The sequence below is a fragment of the Mauremys reevesii genome, linkage group 24 (assembly GCF_016161935.1).
Source record: "Mauremys reevesii isolate NIE-2019 linkage group 24, ASM1616193v1, whole genome shotgun sequence".
Classification (NCBI taxonomy): domain Eukaryota; kingdom Metazoa; phylum Chordata; order Testudines; family Geoemydidae; genus Mauremys; species Mauremys reevesii.
The window spans coordinates 4,561,748-4,579,375 of record NC_052646.1 but is presented as its reverse complement, the minus strand read 5'-3'; the positions used below and the strand labels follow the sequence as shown (position 1 = coordinate 4,579,375).

Genomic DNA, 17,628 nt, shown 5'->3' with positions numbered 1-17,628 from the left:
AGGGCCTTTTGAAGTCCCCTTCTATTTCCAACATATCAAAGACTGTCTTGGATGAATGCAGCCCGTGTGTCTATTTCTGATACATGATGTGATGGTGCATAAAACATAAGGAATCCAGAGCTGTAGGGGCCGATCCTGTTCCCACTGAAATCAATGGGAAAATCTTTATTGGGTAGATGCTTTTGAATCTGTTCGTATCCTCTTAGATTAACTACCCCTGCTGCATGAACGAAGGCTCTCGTTTTGCAAAGACTTAAGCACATGCTTAATTTGACTCCTGTGAGCAGAGTTATTCAGGTGTGTGAGTCTCTGGCCGATCTGGCCCTATATGAATGTTTGTAAAATTGTTTGAAAAGCAGAACATTTAAAAAGAAAATGAAATTAACACGTTAGTCTCTGATCCTGCAATGCAACCGATCGGTTGATTTTGATGGGTTATTTACTGTGACTAAAGTTAAGCCCTTTTTGCGGGTAAGGACTATTGTTATCTTCTTTTTGTTGCGTGTTTGTCTCGTGCCTAGCACAATGGGTCCTTGGCTGAAGCACCTATGTGCTACTGCAGTACGTACAAACAAATAAGTCTGTGCAGGATTGGGGCCTTCGCTCGATTGATGCGATTCAGTGTGAACAAGAAATCCTTTTAATTCTAGGTGGTGATACTGGTGTGTGCTGCAAGACCTGCCTGATTTCCTTGCGGGTCTCAAATGGCTCATGTGCCAAATCTTTGCTATGCTGTGTCTATGAGTAAGCTGAGCGCCGCATGACGCTGGCGTTGCATCAGCCTCTCCTGCGTCAAAGGTGGATGGATGGGTGATCTTTTTTTGGGGTGGGCTTCCGACAGAGCTCGCTCCAGACCTCGTCCATGCAGAGCTGACGGTTAATCAGGGTCACCGCTGCATTGCTCGTGGCCTGGGCTGGCTTAAATGGGTTTGGAAGAACAAGATGTAGCTGGTGCATTCGGTTCGGTGTCCAGGACCAGCGTCATCGGAGGAAGGCGCAAGAAACCCCCTAGTGGGCAACAATGGCATAACACACCCAAAACGGAAGGGTCATTCTAACCCCGTGTTTAATCTCTCCTCCTTTTTTTTTTTCCCCCAGGCAACTGGACTTCATTTTCGACACACGGATAATATCAACCACTGGCGCGAGGCCATGGCCCACCTGGGGCTTCCTACGGTAATGTATTAGCATCAGCGTGTCCGGGCCAAAAGCAGAGCCCGGAAAAGATGAGACGTGCTTTCTGCTTTGATTAAAAACACAGAGCCCCTTTGCGTAAGCGGGAGCCGCTCGAGTGATTCCACCCAGCCGGGTGTATCATCAACACCTTGTGGAGTCAAAGGCAGCTGGTCAGGCTAATGAAATCTTCATTTGAAACCCTGTGGACGTGAAGGAACCTTCCTTTTGTCTCCTGCCCAGCAGGGGCGTAAGACTTTCTAGGGCGCAGTCAGGTCTGCATGAGCGATCCCTTCTCCCTCTGTGAGTTGCAGTGACCCGAGAGTGAAACTCGTGGAAGGAGGGGGTGTTAAGGGGTTGCTGCATTAATAGTAGAAGTCTAGACGGCTGTAAAATCCTGCCAGATGCTCGACAGAGTGGTCTGTTGAATCACGTTCTCCCCATGGGACCATGTGGAAGCTGTTCCCCACACGGATCAGCATTGGCCCTCTATGTCAGCAAAGACTGTAATGATAATCCCTAGCGCTTCTCAGCTTCAGGTCTTCAAAGCACTTTACATAGGAGATCGGTATCACTGTCACCATTTTACAGATGGGAAAACTGAGAGGCAGGTCAAGGTCACCCAGTAGGTCAGGGCAGAACGGGGAATCAAACCCGGGTCTTTTGAGTCTCCGGCCCATGTCTAGCCCCTTGGCTATAGTGTGCTGCTAAATAGTTAAAGCTAATTGGCACTTACATGGGTGCTGTCTGTATTGCCAACAGATCTTTCACCCGGAGACAACAGACATCTACGACAAGAAGAACATGCCACGGGTGGTCTATTGCATTCATGCTCTGAGGTGAGTGAGAAATCCAGGATGTAACGCGTAAACGGGTTGCGTGTCTCTGGGATTTTAGGTAGGGCCCTACCAAATTCACGGTCCATTTTGGTCAATTTCATGGTCACGGGATTTTAAAAATGGTAAATTTCATGATTTCAGCTATTTAAATTTGAAATTTCACAGTATTCTAATTGTAGGGGTCCTGACCCAAAAAGGAATTGTTGGAAGGGAGGGGGGTTGCCAGGTTATTGTAGGGGAGAGGCGTTGCGGTACTGCTACCGCCGCTTCTGCCGCTGCCTTCAGACTTGGGCAGCAGGAGGGGGCAGCTGCTGGCCGGGAGCCCAGCTCTGAAGGCAGCGCTGCCGCCCGCAGCAGCACAGACGTAAGGGTGGCCTGGCACGGTATGGTATTGTCACCCTTCTGCGCTGCTGCTGGCAGGGCACTGCCTTCAGAGCTGAGCGTCTGGCCACCGGCCACCGCTCTCTGGCCACCCAGCTCTGAAGGCAGCGTAGAAATAAACATGGCAATACCGCGGCTCCCCTAAAATAACCTTGCAATCCCCTCTGCAACTCCCTTATGGATCAGAACCCCCAATTTGAGAAACGCTGGTCTCCCCCGTGAAATCTGTATAGTGTAGGGTAAAAGCACACGCAAGACCAGATTTCACGATCCGTGACGTGTTTTTCATGGCTGTGGATTTGGTGGATTTCCTAGTTAGAGGAACTGAGGAGGTTTTTTTGCCTGTGGATTTTAATCAATGATACTTGCGCCCTCTGGTGGCTGTTGTATGTTTATCTCCTGAGGCCAGTAATTCTCAGATTTGGGTCCCGATCCTTAAACTCCCATGCGCATGTTTAACGCCATGTCTGATAGATGACTCCCACGCATATCAAGTGAGGGCATGTGTGTGTGTCTGTGGGATCTGCGTGACTGGATTTAGGTATCCAATTCTATGCTTACGTCCCCTGTTTGTTTGTTTTTTAAATTTGTTCCCCAAAGGTATTTTGCTGCAGCTCCCATTGGGTGCAGGGTGGGGTGCTCAGTGCCTCTGACAATCCGGCCATTTTCTCTAGGTGCCCAGTCTTAGGCACCCAAGTTTGAAAATATTAGGCCTAGGTTTTCAAACGCACACAGAGAGGCCTGCCACAGACTCTAAATGCCGTGACAAAATGTTATAAATATAATCCACGCAAAATATGGGGCATGGAGGGGTGCCCCATGCCCATAAAGCCATTGGGTCTGGGCTGTTTCAGAGCAGAGGGGTGGACTGATCCCAAAGCTGAGGGGAGAACACCCTGACAGCGTCCCCCTCTCTCTTTTAAGCCAAGGGGGGGTTCTGACTGAACACATGTGACTGGTAGAGGGAGGGGGAGATGGGGTCCAGTTTATTTAGCACTTCTAAGGTCAAAGCAACTACCTCAGTCTCTCTGGAAGGCAGCAGACAGCTAGTCTGGGTCACAGAGTGCTGGTGTCTATGCTTTACAAAGGGTATCGTCCCTGTTTTACAGATGGGGAAACTGAGGCCCAGGAAGGGATGTGACTTGCCTGAGGTCATACAGCGAGCCAGTCACAGAGCTGGCATTGCAGAACTGTGATCTCCCAGTTCTGTGTTCTAATGACCAGACCACAGAGCTTACTGGGTCATCTACTGTATGGTTTAAAAACCCTGTAGTGTGTGTGTTACTGTTTGTCAGGAAAAAACTGGATTGTTAAATTCATCCATGAAGTGTGTTTGTTTTAAATTTTCAGTTTATACTTGTTTAAGCTGGGGCTGGCTCCACAGATCCAGGATTTATACGGGAAAGTGAACTTTACAGGTATGGGATGGTAAAGGACAAATCTGGGCTAGTTTCTGGGGGTTTCCTGGTTAACTCTAGCTGATCTGTATTTACTGCTTGTATCTCTGGAATTGTTCCGCAGAGGGGATGCTTCAGCAGGCTTTTTATTTATAAGGAGCTTTCTTTAAACTCAGATAGAAAATTGACTTTTTTTTGTATCTCAGTAGCTAACTAAAGAGATCAGTAGCCTCTGTGCCAGGAGCTGTATGTACACATGTTAAGAGACCGTTCCTGCCCTGAACTGTCTAAATAGACATGACGGGCAAAGTGTGGGAGAGAAAACAGAAGCCCAGGTAGGGGGAAGTGACTTGCCCAAGGTCACAGGGTAGATCAGTGGCAAAGGTGGGAATAAAATCCAGGTGTCCTGACTCCAGGCCTGCCCACTGGACCACACTCTCTCATTTGGGATGTATGTACCCAATTCAGCCCTGTTGACATTAGACACACAAACACATCCTGCTGCTGGCTGCGTTAGCTTTTCCCTTTTGGGACACTGAATGTCTCTTTACCGTATGGCCCTGATCCTGCACCGGATCCCTGTGCACATGTACAGCTCCAGTGAAGCCTGTGGCACCGCATAGGGGGCTCCTGGTGCGGATTAACTTGCTGATGTCCATTGACATCACCTGCCGTTTAGGGTGGGGGTTCAGTCTCTGTACAGTGCCTGGCATCCCCGGGGCCCGTTCCTGCTTGGGGCCTCTGCTTGCCATCCTCACGGTACACAGAAATGTCAGCAGGAGTGTGGTGCCGGGCCCGCCCAAACGGGCGTGTACTCGCTGACTGGGCTTGCTCTGTTCCAGAGGAGGAAATTAACAACATGAAGCGGGAGCTGGAGAAATACGGCCTGCAGATGCCAGCCTTCAGCAAGATCGGCGGGATTCTCGCCAGCGAGCTCTCCGTGGATGAGGCAGCAGGTGATTTTACTCCCTAGGATAACGCGTGATGGTGGTTTTTCCTGCAGCGGCGCTTGTCGGAGTCCCTCCCTGGGGTCTTTTGTCTTAATCCAGCTCTGTAAACCTGAATGTGTTTGGCCTCTTTATGGGGCAGGCTCATGTTGGTCTAGCCGTCAGCAGAGCACCACCGTCAGTGGCTGTGGCCTAGTGGTTAGCGAACCACAGGGCTAATGGTTGTCAAGGGAGAGTTAGGTGCATGCTGCTTAGACCCCTGACTCCAGGAGAGTGGATCCTGCCTGTGGATCACAACCTTGCCTCCAGTCCGGGAGAGGGGTGGGACCCGTCAGCATCTCCCATTAGCTACCTTAGGCACCTCCCTGCCTAGCGCGCTGGCTTGTGTGGATCCCGGTCCCAGGTGCCCCTCTCTCCCCCTGCATTGTATAGAGAGCAACCGCCTAACCCAGGGTTTGTGGGTTCTGGTGACTGTTTTTTCAAGCCCCCTAAAAGCCAGGAGTTGCAACGCTGTGTCACTGTGTAGATCCGGGCCACAGATAAATGGAAAGTCTCAAAGCCTGTCGCTCCAGCCTCTGACCACACGATGCTCTTCTGTCTCTCTCTCTCTCTTGCCGCGCCTGGTCTAGTCCATGCCGCTGTCCTCGCCATCAACGAAGCCGTGGAGAGGGGGGTGGTGGAGCAGACCATGGCGGCCCTGCACAATCCCAGCGCCATGCTGCTCAACTTGCGAGAGAACCTCGCTGCCGTTTACCAGGAGATGCTGTTCCAGGTGAAGATGGAGAAAGCTGGCAATGCCAGGAACCGGGTAAGGGCAGAGCACTCAGTGAAAGGAGGAGCTCCGTTACCTGGTGGTAGTGGTAGGTTCTTATCCTAAACGTGGCCCACAGTGGTGTGAAGTGCATCATGATTAGGGGAGGCTCCTCGCGCTTTGACACCTAAAGTTCAGGGCTCGAGTCGTCTTCGAAATGGATCGAGGGCAAACGCAGGGTGGATTTCTCTGCAGCCAGGAAAGCAAGTGGAGGGCTGGCCTAAAGCTGGCTGACCTGGCCACAGGAGGAACGTTGGGTGGGCAGAGCTGGTGGATATGGGGGTGCATTTGGAGAAAAGCGGGGTGCATCTAGGTGAAGATGTGCAATGGTGGGTGGCTTTTCCCTCTTCAGTACCTGCAGGAGAGCCCGGAAAGCGAGGATATTTACGACCGGTGTCTGACTCAGGCGGAAATACAAGGGAACATCAACAAAGTCAACGGTGAGCAAAGCAACGTGCCCCCCCACCCAAGAGCTGCTGGAGTAGATATGCTGCTTACTGAGCACGTCCCCTTGGCGTGGGAGATCTGCCCAACACTAACTAGCTCTCCCAAAAGGCTTTGTTTCATGTGAGACCCAGGCTGGGTTTTTCAGAGCAGAGGCTGTGCCCCCACTACTTGTTTTCAGAGTCCTGATCAAGAGCAATAGGCAGGGAATCTCTCCCTCCCCATTATGGGGCAAAGGGTTTCATTTCAGGAGCAGCCAGAGGTTCTCCACATGGTTCCTTCGCTAACTTCCCCTGGCACAAAGGGAATCCCTGAAGCAGGTAACCTGGGTAAACTCCTTTATAAGAGCTTGTCTACCCAGGGAATCGCTAGGCCTGATTGACTGCAGGGGCGGAGATGCTCCTAATCCAGGATGAGTGCCTTTTATTGTATAAATAATAATATATGGAGATATACCTCTCATAGAACTGGAAGGGACCTTGAAAGGTTATTGAATCCAGCCCCCTGCCTTCACTAGTAGGACTAAGTACTGATTTTGCCCCAGATCCCTAAATGGCCCCCTCAGGGATTGACCTCACAACCTGGGTTTAGCAGGCCAATGCTAAACCCTCCTGCTCCTATGGGGCTTTTGTGTGGTCACTGTGAATTAGTTTAACTCCGTTTTGGAAGTGGATTAATCAGGAATAGCTAATCCACTTTAAATTTACAACCTTATTCCGGATTGTCTTTCGTGTGTAGACAATGCATTGCCCCTGTGTGGGTGGCTGGTAGCGGGTATCGAACCCCAGACCTCTGGATTTTTGAAGCACAAGCCTCTAATGCATGAGCAGCTCTGTTGGCTGAAGCTGGGGCAGGCTCATGTTGGTCTAGTCATCAGTAGAGGTCAAAAGCACCACCATCAGTGGGTGTGGCCTAGTGGTTAGCGTACGAGACTGGGATGCCTTAGACCTGGGTTCTAGTCTCTGCTCTGCCACCACACTGCTGGGTGACCTTGGAGAAGGCACTCTCCTCCCCCTCCCCGTGCCTCAGTTTCCCCATTTGTACAATGGGGATCAAGATACTGCCCTCCTTGGCGAAGAGCTTTGAGCTCTGCTGATAAGAGCGGTTTTTAACTTTCGTTGCGGGTATGCTAGAAAATCAAAGCTCGTGGGTCATCAGTAGGGGGCAGAGAGTCGCTCCATCAGCTGGCAGCAGTAGCAGGCTCTTCTCTGTGAGCCAGCTGCTATGAGGGGACAGGATGGAGCTAGCATATTGCACACACATCAACCAGCCCTTTCAAAACGGGTTCCTCGACAAAGGACCGTTCACGGAACAGCTGACGTTCCAAGCCAGCCTGCTGGGTAAGTGGAGCCCAATCCTGAGCCGATCCCCTGCCCTTTTAAATCCTCCCTCACCAAATGACGCTGAGTCCAGGGCTCCATGGTACCAAGCGCCCCAAGCTAGTGGCTCTCTAGCGGTGTCTCCGTGCCTCTCTTCTAGTGCATGGAGCGCTGGAATACGTGGACGATGCTCTGGAGAGGCAGGACCCTCCGGCTCTGTGCCGGGCCCTGCAGGATCCCGTCCTGGCCCTGCGTGGTGTGCAGCGGGAAAACGCAGCCTGGTACTTGGATCAGCTGAGTACCGACCGGGAGCAGAAAGCGCTGGTAAGGCCCAGCAGGGGAAGGAGCGGGGAGGAAAATTGCAGGGACAAGAAGCAGGTGATGCTGTGGGATCGGGCCCTAGCAGTCCAGACACCCTGTGCTGGGTCGGGTCTGGATCAAGTGAAAGCCCCAGGCTCTAAAGGTTTCCTGTGACACACGGACATTCAGGAAGCCCTGCAGCCGATCTGCATGTGAGCGGCTTCCCTTGGAGGGATGGCGGGCGTGGTCCCGGGAGGGGCGCAGGCTGGCTGGGCCGGTCTCCCTGGTGTGCAAGCTCCTGCTGCTTTCCTCCTCGCAGGAGCTGGGCTACGTGGACCTGCTGGAGCAGGAGGAGGTGCAGGCGGGGGTCTACGCAGCCAATGAGAAGGGAGATCAGGAACACGCCAGTAAGTCATGCCACGTCCCCCATGCAGCGAAGGGGACAGCCAGGGTCGCTGTCTGAGGCCAGATCCAGGCTTCTCGGCCTCTTCCTGATGCAGCTGGGCCTTGCTCCAGTTCCTAGTGACCCACGCCGCAACCCCCCTGTAACTGGCACCTTTGCTGGCCGCCTCGCCAGAGAGGCCAATGAATCGTTGAGAGATGCCTGCCCCGCAGGGACTCCCTGTCTCTGTTCACTTGCTGCATTTGCTCCCTCTCGTGTGTCGGAAATGCTAACGCTTTAGTGCCCCAGCCGCAGAGGGTCTGAACGTCACGCTTGGCATCTGGCTATGCCCAGGCTGCTATAGGGGCCGGGCATGTACCAGTGGGTAGGCAGAAGGGAGGTAGCTTGCATCACCTCTGGGAACTGCTGGGGCTTGGGCCATCCTTAACTTCTGTCCCTGCTTGGGGGGCACTTTGCCTGGCCCAATGGACCCATCCTGCCCCTGCCCTGCAATGCTGCACTGCTGCCAAGGCAGCAAAGAGCCGCTGGGGCCAGTCCTGTGCCTGGGCAGAGGGTGTCACGCCTGCCCTGAGTCCCCCTGTGCAGCTCAAAATGCACGTGGTACGGAAGAGTTAACGGACCGTCAGCATGGGGCACATGGCGTCTGGGTTGCAAAGCAGATTTCAGGCAGCCTGGGCCCCAGATCTCCGCCATCAGATGCCCCCGTTGTCCCAAAGTCAACACCCCACGATTATCGCCGCTGAATGGAACCGGGCAGGGCAATTCCTCAGTAGCCCAGAGCCGGGGCTCCAGGAGACCCGTGTCTTCGCCGGCGGGATCGCAGCAGTGCTGCCCCTAACTCGGCTCCCGTCCGTACACGCAGCTCTCTGGCTCGAGTTCAGCCGGGCTACAGACTCCAGCGGCCGGGGTGGGGGGAAGCTGGAGCTCGCCACGCGGCGGAGATGCAGTCGCTCCGTGCCGCTGGAGCGTTCTTTTTTGCAGCGTGGTGGCTCCCGCGCAAGCGGCGTGAACTCGATTTGAGCCCCGAGTTCCGCCCCCCGCAGTTAATTTGCCTCCTTTGTCCCGCGGGCGCGCAGTGAGGCAGGCCGTGAGCCGCATCAACGCTTCGATCCGCCGGGGGGAGGCGACGGAGACGGCGCGAGAACTGATGAGCCCCGAGGCCCAGCTGCCCGAGGCGTTTCCCTTCGCCGCCCAGCTGTACCAGCACGAGCTGTTTCTGCTACAGCAACACCATCCGCAGGTGAGGAGAGGGCGGCGTCTCCGGGGTTGGGGAGAGGAGGAGCGGTGACAGAGGCTGTCGGACAGTCGGCTCTTTGCTGCCATCCTGGGGGCCACCTTCACAATGGGGGAATCGCTACGGCTCATTGGCCTGGTGCTAAAAGCCCTGGGCTGGTGCTCTGGAAATCTGGGTTCAATCTCTGCCACAGACAGCATGGGACAAGTCTCTCTGTGCCTCAGTTTCCCCTACTGTAAATGGATTCACATTGGGTGCTGTAGGAATTGGGGGGCAGAAAAGGATCATCGTTGTGTGTGTCCGTTCTCCCTCCCTCCCTCCCAACTTCTGCAGGGTGAGTTGGGGCAGGAGGAACTGTACGTTGCAGTGGAGATGCTCTCGGCCGTGGCGCTGATCGACCGGGCGCTAGAAGCTGGGGACGTCTATGGATTCTGGAGTAGCCTGGTCAGCCCTGCCCTGGGCCTGTCTGATATCGAGGATGCAAACGCGCAGCGGTAATTGGGTGGATTTCTGTGGGAATGACGCCCCGTGTAACGATTCCAGCGGAGTGAATTGGCCGTGAATGAGTTAAAAGGCTTTGTGGTATTTAAAAATGGCAGAGCCAGGCCTCTGATAGTTGTGAGGTGGGTCGAGTTGGGTGGGAGGTTTCTGAGGCTGTGAAACAGGACCTGCAGGAACCCACGACCTGAAGGGTTAAACTCTGTCCGTAACTTGGTTCTGTTACCAGAGGTCATCTGGGGCTGACTGCAGATCTCCCCAGCAGCCTGCAGGAGCCACCGCTTGGACCCAGCTTCTTGCTGGTCAGGTGGCAAGAGAGGGATCTGTTGCTGGAGGAGAAAACAATGTTGGTCTTATGTTAAGAAAGTTAGCGGTGAATTTGTGCATGGAAGTCAGGACTCCTGGGTTCTATTCCTGCCTGTGGCAGGAGGGGTGGAAGTCTGGGTGGCCAAAGCCGGGACTAAGAGTCGGAACTGCTGGGTTCCAGTCTTAGCTATGTTATTGGCTCAACGCGTGACTGTCACCGCTCTGTGCCTCAGTTTCCCCATTTTGGAAACCAAGAGACTGCCTCCTGCGGCGGGGCGTTTTGACATTTTCTAACAGCGTTTTTCAGACCCTTGGATGCGGGACCTTTCAGTCCTGTGCTAAGCGCTGGCTCTGTCTTTCCCCTTTCAGCTATTTTGACGACTTGTTGAAACTGAAGCGCCGGTCTGGGAAAGCCGGGGTTGCGTTCCTGAGCTGGAACGACATCCAGGCCTGCGTGAACAGCGCCAACGTGGCGGTGCAAGACGAAAACGACCGTAAGTGGCTTTTATACCTGAGCCTTGGGCTCCGTGAGCTGTACTGGGCTCTGAATCACCGGCTGTCTTTGTTCTTCGTGGCACAGAGATCCTCGCCGTCAGACTGATCAACGAGGCGCTGGCGCAGGACGACCCGGAGAAGACGCTCACTGCTCTGCTGCTGCCCTCTGCCGGGTTCTCTGCCGTGACGCTCCCAGGAGCGAGGCGTTACCACGATGTGCTGACCGCCGCGCTAAGGCAGAAAGCCCAGGTAGGACCGTTGGCGTTGCGCCGCCGAGAGCAGCTGGCTGGGGAAGGGGTGGAAAGTCTGTTGCTTGGGACACATTAAAACCAGCGTGTGGCAGAGAACGATCCAGCTTGATAGACGTGAGGGACGGGGGAGAACTGTCATTCTGGGTTAAGGATTCACACTCCTGGGTTAGAAGCCCAAAGCCACCATGCAACATGGGGAATTTCTGCCTTTTTTCTTTCCAGGCTCTTGCCTGCGTCTTGCTCCGCCTGGTTCCAAAAGGTCCCGTTGCATTTTCCAGAAGAGCCCTGGGGCCTTTAAGCCAAATTCCTCCCACTCCGTTAAATGTTGTTTTTGCCGGCCGCCCCTTCCCCAGAGGTGGCTGCATCTCCGTGACGGAAGCACCGCCTCTGCGTGTGTTTTGTAAAGATTCCCCAGCTCATCACTTTTTGCCTCCCGTCTCCTAGGTGACCGGAGATGATGGAGCAGCTCTCTGGTGGGAGGAGATCCAGCAAGGGGTTTCCAAGGCCAATCAGGACACCGAGGCAGCCAGGAGACGTAAGGGCTCGGAAGCTAACTTGGAGCAGGTTCAAGCTGGATTCCCCTGCGTGCCAAGAAATGCAGAATGGGGAGAGACTCTCTTGCCCGGTGGTGCTTGTCTTTCCACCCTCCCTGAATATCCAGGGCTTGCGAGATGCTCTCCTCTGAGGTCTCAAGGTGCCGGCCCCAGGGATCAGGGTAGGCCCTGCGAGATGAGCTGGGCTCGGGAGTTCTGGGATGCTGACCCATAAGACGCAGCAGTGAACACCGCTGAATGCTGTGCCAGAGGCGATCCTTCCGAGACGTCCGGCTTCTCCCCTGATCCTCCAATTGCAATCTGACTTGGAGCAGCCCCTAGGAACCTGTACGCTGTACCCTCTGGAATCCACATTCCCCGGGGGCGTAAAGGGTTAATCCCCTTCTCCAAAGCTTCATGCCACTGGCTGCTAACTACGCACTGGGAATGGCTGGTGCGAAGGTGAACTGGGCTGCCGATGAAGCAGGAACTCGGCTGTTGGAAGCTTGGAGGCCACTGGCCGTGGTCACCTCCTTCCAGGCAGGCCTGGACCAAGCTGGGCTCGCTGGGGGGGTGTGGATGAATGGACCCTCTTCCTTTTCTAACCCCTTCCTTCCCCGTCTCCTCCCGCAGTGGCTCTCGGCATTGCTGCCATCAACCAGGCCATAAAAGAAGGGAAGCCGGCTCAGACGGCGCGCGTGCTGCGTAACCCGGACGTCTCCCTGCGCGGCATCGTGGCAGAATGTGCAGGGGGCTACCAGGCAGAGCTCGCCGCCCTCCTGGCTGCCAAGGGACAAGCGGGTAAAAGCCCCGGACTCCTCTGACCTTGAAAACGGCGGGGGTGGGGCTGAATCGCCAGCTGGTAGCATTGGTTAGCCTCCAACATCCAGAGCTCTTTGGGGCAGGGAGCATTCTGTGTCCGTACAGCACCTAGCGCCGCAGGCCCAGGTCCGTGACTGGGACCCCGAGGGGCTACCGCAATCCCGATCAGTAACCCCCCATTTCCACGCACCCCACAGGAAAGACATGGCCGACCCTAAAGCTCTGACTGCCACAAGCCAAGAGGGGAAGACTGGGTGGTCTTGCTAGCTGCCCGGGTTTGTAGGCTCCCCCCGAAGCTCTGGTACCAGCTGCTGTTGGACACAGGATCCTGGGCTAGCCGGACCATCGGGCTGACCCAGTATGAGCAGTTGTGGGGACGTCCGCCAGGGGAGGCTGAACGTTCAGTCACGCAGCCGGGACAGGAAGACAGAGGTTAGATGGTATGTTGGTATCAAGCTGCTCATGGAGGAGGAGGATGGGTGACGGCGAGGGGAGAAATAGGACAGGCCAGGTGTCAAAACGAGAGAGGGGGCTGGCAGATAGTTGCTATAGGCAGGGCATCCGATGCGAGGGAGAAGGCTCTTGCTCTGGATGTATGTGGGGAGCGCAGGGAGTTGAAAGCCGAACTCTGAAGCTGGGGACGGGGCTATAGAGAGCTGCCTAAATGTTCCACCAGCTGAGCCTTGGTTTCAAAACCTGATCGGAGGCCACTGAAATCCATTTTGCTGCTGGATCGGTTTAACCCTACGGCTGCCTCTCCTCTTGCCCTGTCTGTCTGTTAACGCTCTCCTTCCCCTAATCCTGTCCCAACGACAACGCTCAGGGAACGCCAAACACCACTGGGTCAGACACCAGCTGAAAGACGGCAGCGTGTATTACTTCAGCCTGCAGAGCTTCGAAGGCAGCTGGGAGCGGCCGCGTGACTGTGTCCTTAACTCCACCCACCTCAGCCGGGAGGAAATCCAGGTGAGGGGCAGTCGCTAGGGGCTGTGATCAAAGCCCTCGTGGCTGGAGGAGTGCTGAAGAGTCTGGCTTGCGGCTGCTGGGCCCTGGATGTTGATACGCGAGGCGTCCAGGCGAACGCGCTGTGTGGTAAACGCTCTGGCTGCATCCGTGGTTCTAGCCCGTTATTCCACTGGGACATGTCGGAGCGCTTCAGAGATGTTCATAACAAAGCCATTAGTTCTCCAGCCCTCCAGAGGCTTGCAAGAGAGATTGGGTCATACCACTGGAAGCAACAATCCCAGCTCTTAAACATCCGGCTCATGGGAGTTGCCAGACTGGATGAGACCTGGGGTCCATCTAGCCCAGTGACCTATCTCCAGCAGCGGTGCCAGCTGCTTCAGAGAGAGGTGCAAGAATCCCGCTGTTACAGGATAACCTGCCCTAGGGAGATGTTTCCTCCTGACCCCGTTAGAGATTATCTCATGACCTGGAGCATGAGGGTTTCTAGTGCTTCCAAAAGCCGAGGGATATTTTTATGCACTCTCCAGCCGTAGGATTATCCAGTCCTGTCACTGAATCCTGCTAGCATTCAGACGCCCCCGGGTTACGCAAACCTGACTTATGCAAAATTCAAGTTTTGCATAAGTCGGGGAGGGTCTGTATGTACTTTTGGATGTAATGCACTGGCAAAGTGTGGTTCTGTCTCCCTCTATTGGCTGAACTGAGTAAGAAGCTTATGAGTCTGTCCCTACCTCTGAGCTGATTGGATCTGGTCCTTCAGCTCAAAACAGCAGCGGATTGTGCTTTTTAGGTCCAGATGGCCTGGGTTCAACCCCAGCTGCTGACCCCGCTGGGGGTGTTCCCTTCTCATTGGTGGATGGTGTACGTGCGTCTGACGCATACAAAGTCCTTCCTGAACTGATCTGTGTCTACTATCTCTGCAGTCGACGATCACAGGAGTGACTGCGGCCCACGATCGGGAACGCCTCTGGGAATCCAACGCAGGATTCGTCGTGAGGCTGCAGGCCCGCGTGAGGGGCTACCTTGTCCGCCAGGAATTCGTGGCCCGCAGACATCTGTTGCAGGAGCAGTTACCAGCTGTTATCAAAATTCAAGTGAGGAGCGCTGCCAGACTGCCGAGCCGATCACACGCTGACGGGCACGACATCATTTATATAGCGCTGGGTCTTCAGGGTGTAGTACAGGCATCCTGACCACTTCCCATATTACCCCCTATTTACAGAGAGGAGAACACCTTTTATTAGTCATCCTGTCTATTATGGTAGGGCCTCGGGACCGGACAAGAACGGGGCACCTGTGCGCTAGGTGCTGTACGGGGTGCTAACCAGGCCCTGCCTCAGAGCTTGCCACCTGAGAAGACACACCCAGGGGAGGGGTTAGGGTGGAACGTACAAGCAGAATCAGCAATGCAGTGGCCACAGTTAAAGCCTGTATTTTTTCCATAGCCGCCTCTCTCTTTGGGGGCTTGCAGCTTGGGTTTTCGGAGGGGGTGTCAGCCCTGGTTTCATAGGCTCTGTTGAAGACTAACCGAGGCAGGGTGAGCTGAGGAGCAGGGGTTGTTGAGAGTATTCTGTGCTCTCCTAGGACAGCTTGTGCTGCCAGCGGCTGGCAGAGGAGTGAGGATTTCCTGCTATGGGCACGGACCAGGACTTCCCATGCTGGAATCTGGTGCCTTGGGTCACCCCAGAAATGTCGCGCTGTACTTGATTGGTGTGTGTGATTGATTGATTGATTGATTGATTTTCTCTTGGGGTATCCAGTCATGCTGGAGAGGATACAGACAGCGCAGAGCTTACCTGCAAAGATTACGGTACTTGCAAAAAACCAGAGATGCTGTGATAAAGGTACTGGAGTCTTGTCTGTTTCTGTAATCCCACCCCCCCAACCACGCCCTGCTCCTCTGTTTTCTAGTAGCAACACCATCCTATTTGCAGCTATTTTCCCCGTCTAGAGATGGGAATCCCTGTGGAGGTGCAGCCACCTCTGGGGTGGAATGTAGCAGCTGTTTCACAGCAACAAGAATATGTTCTTCACTTCTGTCCTAAGTCACTGCATCTAGTTGCGGGGGGAGACTTAGGGAGGCAGGACATAGCTTCCCAAACTGGATGTTGACCCCAGATGGGTGACACCCAAAATTCTTGCAGAGAGCGCTACAACGGTCAAGAATCGTGGCATTATCTGTGATCAGAAAAGACACCCGCGGGAGCCCAGCGCCCCCTAGTGCTGTGTAGATGGAATAAGGGAGCCTAAGTGAAATGGATCAAATAGTTGTCTCGGAGACGACCCTCCAAGGCTTCCTGTGTCCTGTTAAAATGGCCAGAACCGCCTCTCCTCTTCTGTTCCCTCCTCTCAGATCCAGGCATACGTGAGGATGTGGCGAGCTCGTAAAAGGTACCGGGAACGGCTGCGCTACTTCAGGAAGAACGTGAGTGGCTGATCCGTGAGCGCAAGTGAAAATATAACCCCAGAGGCTATGAAAAGAGCCTCTTGCAAATGGGCTGAGGGTACGCCCACCCCTGAAGCGGGAGAGAGGGGGGTGATTCCCCCCCCCCAGCTCAAGGAGACGTACTTGAGCTAGCGTGCGCTTAAAAATAGACCCCGGTGGGCGGTCCAGCTATCCCGAGCGCGCACCGATCAGAGATGCTAGGTGTGTGCTCAGGATGCCTCGCCCATGCTACTGTGGCTACGTGCTGTTTTTAGCAAGCGAGTTTGCTGAGAGCTGGCGCGAGTGTGTTACATCCCCACCTCGAAGTGTAAACGTACCCTGAGAGTCCTTAGACCCTCTTCTTCCTCTGCCTGAGGGAGACACTCAGATCCTCTTGTATCTTGTGCTGGAGCAAACAGGAGCCCTCTTAAAGTGAATCAGCAAAATAACAGTGTGGCGTTCCAGCTTGGGACCTGGGGATGAGGGAGGAGCTTTGTGTTTCTAGGTCGGGGGCTAGAATATGCCCCTAGGTTGCAAGATTTCTATGTAAGTATGCACCTGAAATGTACAAATCTGCAGGAAAGGGACCTGATGAAGAGGAAGGGGTGGGGACGTGTCGTGGACCTCTGGACCTGATTTGTCAGTGCCTAGTGATCTTGGGTGCCGGATGAGAGCCACTTCAAGAAGGCTGATTTTTCAGACAGGACTGAGTGCATTGTTTTGAGAATGGTGTTGGAATTGCGAGCTGCATGTGTGCGTTGAGTTGTGTGGTCCCTTAATTCCTGGCCCTGCTTGCAGACTAGGGGGTTTTTGAGTAAGTGTTTGATCAGAAGAGCTGGTAAAGAACCAGTTTAAAGCAAAGTGGGGTGAATGGTGCCTCGTCGCCTTAGGGAGCAGTCTGTTTTCTCTCTCTCTGTTTTTGGTTTCTTGTGTGTTTATCGTTCTGAATTCTAAGAAATAAAGTTGTGACATTGCAACCTCCTAGCTAAAGGATTTAGGTTTTTAATCTAACTTCTGTGTGTGTGAACATCACACCGAGCACTCGCCTTCTGCAAATCAAACCCCTTTAAGATCTCTCAGGTGTGGCACCCAAGGTCGCTAAGCCCTTTTGAAAGTTTGGGGTAAAGGGGTGTGGGGTAGAGAAGTCTGTTGCCTGCGAAAATTGAGAAGCTGAGTGTCTGGAGTTCATTTAGCCTGTTGCCAAATGTAGCGGCTCCTGAAGAAAGCAACAGCCAGTAAGACCCAGGGTAAAATTTTCAAAAGCATCTAAGTGATTGTGGCTCCTAAGTCCTGTTGACTTAGATGCTTTTGGAAATTTTACCCTAAGCACTCTGCAAACAAATAAACCCTTGCAAATCCCCTGTGAGCCAGGAAGAGAATAAACCCACTTCACAGATGAAGGGGAAATTGAGGCAGAGGGTGGGTCAATGACTTGCTCAAAGCACACAACCTCTCATCTAGGAATAGAACCCAGGAGTCCTGACTCCCTGCCCCATGCTCAGACCATTTCCCCAGGTATCTGGCTAGGAGTTCACTGTCTAGAAGGATCCCAGTGAGTACGCTCCCTCTGCCTGACACCCCAGCTAATCAGTTTGCTGGTTGCATGGTTGTGTGTGTGTGTGTGTGTGTGTGTATAATATATATATATATATTTCTTTCTTTTTACATTTGCTGCCTGCTATAGGGATGCTTTAGGAAACATCCCTCTTCCCTTTTGTTTGTCTTGGCAGATTAATGCTGTAATTAAAATCCAGGCTTTTGTGAGAGCTAACAAGGCCCGTGGGGATTACAGGATGTTGGGTAAGTGCCTGTCTGTCTAGTGTGTGTGGTTTTTTTTGTTTTTTTTTAATACAGCTGTGGCTTTAATTAATCGCAAGGATGTTGCCTTCTCATTACCATTCCTACACTTCGGGTATGGGCTGAAGCCCCTTTTGCAGTCCCTGTGGTCTCTGCACAGCACCAGACTATGCCAGCCCCTGGTGTAAAGTAGAGCAGCCTCTGGGCTGCTCTAACTTCAGGCCGTGTTTCCTAAGGGAGCTTGGAATCAACAAATAGCCACATAGCAGCATGCTCTGGCTTCACCT

The 17,628-nt window shown here is 53.8% G+C and overlaps 1 protein-coding gene across 2 annotated transcripts in view; it reads left to right on the top strand.

The window, feature by feature from the left end:
- The window catches only part of IQGAP3 (IQ motif containing GTPase activating protein 3), a 40,948-nt gene that overhangs the window by 4,655 nt on the left and 18,665 nt on the right, over nt 1-17,628 (top strand). For both annotated transcript variants that reach the window (XM_039513104.1, XM_039513103.1), the window contains exons 4-22: nt 1,099-1,176; nt 1,936-2,012; nt 3,744-3,811; nt 4,633-4,746; nt 5,367-5,545; nt 5,901-5,988; nt 7,472-7,635; nt 7,931-8,018; nt 9,091-9,254; nt 9,582-9,742; nt 10,422-10,546; nt 10,633-10,796; nt 11,243-11,333; nt 11,965-12,132; nt 12,977-13,119; nt 14,043-14,213; nt 14,880-14,963; nt 15,473-15,544; nt 17,275-17,344. In XM_039513104.1, coding sequence (XP_039369038.1) covers nt 1,099-1,176; nt 1,936-2,012; nt 3,744-3,811; nt 4,633-4,746; nt 5,367-5,545; nt 5,901-5,988; nt 7,472-7,635; nt 7,931-8,018; nt 9,091-9,254; nt 9,582-9,742; nt 10,422-10,546; nt 10,633-10,796; nt 11,243-11,333; nt 11,965-12,132; nt 12,977-13,119; nt 14,043-14,213; nt 14,880-14,963; nt 15,473-15,544; nt 17,275-17,344 — 2,269 coding nt within the window. The remainder of the gene's footprint in view (nt 1-1,098; nt 1,177-1,935; nt 2,013-3,743; nt 3,812-4,632; nt 4,747-5,366; nt 5,546-5,900; nt 5,989-7,471; nt 7,636-7,930; nt 8,019-9,090; nt 9,255-9,581; nt 9,743-10,421; nt 10,547-10,632; nt 10,797-11,242; nt 11,334-11,964; nt 12,133-12,976; nt 13,120-14,042; nt 14,214-14,879; nt 14,964-15,472; nt 15,545-17,274; nt 17,345-17,628) is intronic.